Raw genomic sequence first — 4273 nt, 5'->3', positions numbered from 1 at the left:
GATGATGCAAACCCCATGGCGTCCCAACTGACCAACCAAGGACCAAAGGGAACTGCTTATCGGACATCAATCAGAGAAAGTTCCCTACAACTCAGGAGTTTGTGAATTCAATAGTAGGTTTTAATGTTGGTCTGCAAGAACAACAGTCTTCCAAGCCTTAGAAACACATTTTTATACAGTATGGTTATACAATGATATCAGGCCCTCCCATTATCATACATTCTGGGTGGAGTCTTCCCAAATCTTCCACCACTGGTTCACAAACCTCTGGAATCCGCCCCCAAGCCATTATTCATCGTTGTACAACATATTCTCTGATGTCAATCATTCTTTGACCTCTGAGCTCAGGGCTCATTTTCACAAGGGATTCAAGGACAAGCCACAGGTCATTCTGACCTCCACATCAACATCTCTTTCTTAACAATTAAATGTGGAAGAATCAAAGACAATTAGACTGTTTGAAAAAATATTAATATGAGGCCTTAGACTCAGGTAACCTGGTTAAATGTTTTATTAATTAACATCCAATTAATATGCAAGAGATCACATGACACATACACATAAACAGTTGTTCTGTCTACTCTTCATCAGGTTAATGTGAAATAACATCATGATTTTTTGAAAACCCTCTATATTTCCCCCCTTTAGTGCTTCATTAAGCCCCACAATCTAGACCTGGAGATGGTAGGTGAGGAGGAGAACTCAGTCCTGACAATAGAGCTGAAATCAACTCAATTACCTAAAACAATCTCCTCTGTCAACCACCTCTCCAGAGACTGGAAGACAAACCTCTTCCTCCCTTTTTGACTGAGATGAAGCAAAGACTTTCCATCATAGTCAATCAAGTGTGTGTGTGTGTGTGAGTGTGTAAGCATGTGCAGATATCATTCAGGGCCTTGCAAACTATGTTGTTACAAATGATTACATACAGAGTAAATGAAGCACATATATTACACAGATATGAATCAAAGGAAACATTCCAAACATTAAATTTAACCAAACATCAATCAGTATCATAGAAAATCAATAAAAGACAGTATGAGAATAAAGTAAAATAACTCCTCACTGTTCATTTCCCTGTCCCATTCTTTTCCCTAAGTATCACCTTTTGTTTTTACAACTCCTCTTTCTCTTACAGTTTCTGTCTCAAATAACTGTCTAGCCTCTGTTCATATCAGATCCTGTTTTAACATTACGCTGTCTTTGTCTGTACAATACCAGATATTTCTGAGATGTTCTAGTGCCACACACACCTTTCTATGTAACAGTAACAGTCACCATAACAGAAGAGTTATACTAGTACATTTTAGTTTTGACTTCCTGCTCCATTTTGACCTTATGTATCCCAACCTCCATCCCAATACATGGCAAAATCTGAATTTAACTTGGAAGTTACTCCCTAGTCCTCTCCCTTCACCTGGCACATTGTCCTTTTGTTGGTCTAGTCAGTTAACATATTGACCAAAAGGCTTTATTGATAAAATTACATTTAGAACATAATGGGATCATGTTGGTTACAGGGATGGAATTACATTTAGAACATAATGGCATCATGTTGGTTACAGTGATGGAATTACATTTAGAACATAATGGCATCATGTTGGTTACAGTGATGGAATTACATTTAGAACATAATGGCATCATGTTGGTTACAGTGATGGAATTACATTTAGAACATAATGGCATCATGTTGGTTACAGGGATGGAATTACATTTAGAACATAATGGCATCATGTTGGTTACAGGGATGGAATTACATTTAGAACATAATGGCATCATGTTGGTTACAGGGATGGAATTACATTTAGAACATAATGGCATCATGTTGGTTACAGTGATGGAATTACATTTAGAACATAATGGCATCATGTTGGTTACAGGGATGGAATTACATTTAGAACATAATGGCATCATGTTGGTTACAGGGGTGGATTTTGAGTGATGGAAAGTTGTAGTGGAAAATATTGAAGGCTGAACAATTTAGTAAAAGACAGTATTTGTAATATAAACCTCAAATATTAACAGTCGAAGTCTTTCATTTGAATCATCTGTGTGAGTGCTAAGGCAAAAACGAAATGTGTACTGCCTTGGGTCCCAGGACCAGGATTGGGAAACACAATATTAACAGTACCCCTACATGGTTAATTTTGGGAGCAACAACCTGGGAAACTTTGTAAAGTCTGGCTGGGGAATTGTCCTTTGGATATTCATAAGGTGCCCGTTAAATGTTGGACTAACAGTTATAATAATTAAACAATTTTAAATCAAACCAACTTTTACAGTCGCACACCAGCTGGCTGAAGCAAATTCGCTAAATATTTTGGCTAGCCATTCCTGCCTGCAAACACACACATAAGACAACTATATCACTCCATGCCATGAAAACAACTTGTATTTGAATGCAGGCATGGTTGCTAGCATTTCGTATTGAACTAAACATAAAACAAGTACAAATCAGATAGTTAAGCTATCTTTTAACCATAACGTAACCCACACTCTAAGCCTACTCCTGAGTGGGATCATTATCCAACTTTATCTCCAATTAACCTAATAATATTCCATGCTGAGGCTAAACCATAACTAAGTTATACATTTGGTTTTCAAAAAGACTCTTTCGGTTTTAGACATTCTTTTGGAAACAACTGGAAACGCTTTTCTTTTGGAAACAACTGGAAACGCTTTTCGTACATGTTTGTGAGCTTGTTATTCAGTTCTGCCACTGAGAGAGGAACGGTTCTAACCTTCTTACTCTTATTTCTGTTGTCTCCCCAGTGTGCTCCAGAATGCCACTGATTGGTCGAGATCTCACAGCAGAAGGCGGTCCACATGAAAGATGGGATGTTCACCCGGTTGTTCAGTGTGTTGTTCTCACTGGGCACTGCTCCGGTCACCACATAGGCCTCTGTGTTGTTATTACTATTCTTACAAGATTGGTTCATAATCTTTGTGACGTTTTCCTCCATTAACTTCCAGCTGCCTCCATTGAAGGTCTGTACTTGGGGTACAATGTTGGTCAGGGTGTAGGTGGACTCTTTGGCATCATCACCATCAGCGTGCATAACAGGGAACAGGTGACCTCTATTCACAAGGGGATCTGTATTTACGTTTTTGTAGTCCTGGTCTACAGCCTGATGTGTATATTGGGCACCCTGAGACTCCTCAGCCATTGATTTAATTGCATTTTTATTTTCGAGCTGAAATAACAATGAATCATTAATTCACTATGAAGTCTCACCTCTGCCTCTGTAAAACTGGGCTGATATTCAGTAAAATAAACAGATACATGTTTTATAGTATGTACCACGCTGCTCGTCAAGCTACAGAAACCACAACCATACATCCATTGATTAATCAGTTAACAACACATATTATAAACCCTTCTCTTTTGGTTTCATTAAGCAATTTAAAAGCTACATTAAACACCTGTCTCTACACTCCAGAGTGGTAGGCTGATAATCTGTAAATATAACAACATTCAAGGTGCACCATTTAAATGTGTGTAATGCAACAGTGAACACATACAAATGTGATTTGAAGGAGACCTACCTGGGGCTCTATCTTCCATGTGTCATCTATATTATTTCCCGATCCTCTGCCACCAGTGAACTTGTAGGCTGAGAACATGGGGATCTTGTTGTTCATGTCGTAGAGAGTCGCAAACCTGTAGTCATTTTTGTAGAACTGACAGATTGGCTTGTAGCTTTTCAGATTCGGTTTTGGGACAGTCCCTTGTTCCAAAATACGTGGAATATATGGAGTTACCCCATTCAGAAAGAACGCCTTGCAATTTTTTCTGAAGCCGCCATCCACTTCAGAGAGTCCAGGACATAGGAGAGAAAGAAGAAAGAGAGCAGAGAGAAGCTTCAACACCCCCATCATAACCTGAAGACTGAACACCTCAGAGACAAAGATGAAGTAACAGAGACCAGTTGGTAGACTGAAGACTGAACACCTCAGAGACAAAGATGAAGTAACAGAGACCAGTTGGTAGACTGAAGACTGAACACCTCAGAGACAAAGATGAAGTAACAGAGACCAGTTGGTAGACTGAAGACTGAACACCTCAGAGACAAAGATGAAGTAACAGAGACCAGTTGGTAGACTGAAGACTGAACACCTCAGAGACAAAGATGAAGTAACAGAGACCAGTTGATAGACTGAAGACTGAACACCTCAGAGACAAAGATGAAGTAACAGAGACCAGTTGGTAGACTGAAGACTGAACACCTCAGAGACAAAGATGAAGTAACAGAGACCAGTTGGTAGACTGGAG

At 39.2% G+C, this 4273-nt stretch overlaps 1 protein-coding gene across 1 annotated transcript; it reads right to left on the bottom strand.

The window, feature by feature from the left end:
• Positions 1-2493: 2493 nt before the first annotated feature.
• On the bottom strand, positions 2494-3955 carry LOC117593933 (endonuclease domain-containing 1 protein-like). The gene is made up of 2 exons (XM_034290681.1): positions 3547-3955; positions 2494-3194 (listed from the first exon to the last, which is right to left on the bottom strand). Exons 1-2 carry the CDS (start codon positions 3877-3879, stop codon positions 2601-2603), a joined length of 927 nt encoding a protein of 308 aa, XP_034146572.1. The 5' UTR covers positions 3880-3955; the 3' UTR covers positions 2494-2600.
• Between the last annotated feature and the right edge of the window lie 318 nt (positions 3956-4273).

Source organism: Esox lucius, chromosome 24 (genome assembly GCF_011004845.1).
Source record: "Esox lucius isolate fEsoLuc1 chromosome 24, fEsoLuc1.pri, whole genome shotgun sequence".
NCBI lineage: Eukaryota > Metazoa > Chordata > Actinopteri > Esociformes > Esocidae > Esox > Esox lucius.
The sequence above is the reverse complement of the archived record's forward strand: the minus strand, read 5'-3'. Positions and strand labels throughout refer to the sequence as shown.

Bases quoted from the DNA above. Each gene is read 5' to 3' on its own strand.
- LOC117593933 (XM_034290681.1), bottom strand. From the start codon at position 3,879: ATGATGGGGGTGTTGAAGCTTCTCTCTGCTCTCTTTCTTCTTTCTCTC. The intron at 3,195-3,546 runs GTAGGTCTCCTT...TTGTTATTTCAG, and splicing joins CATGGAAGATAGAGCCCCAG to CTCGAAAATAAAAATGCAAT.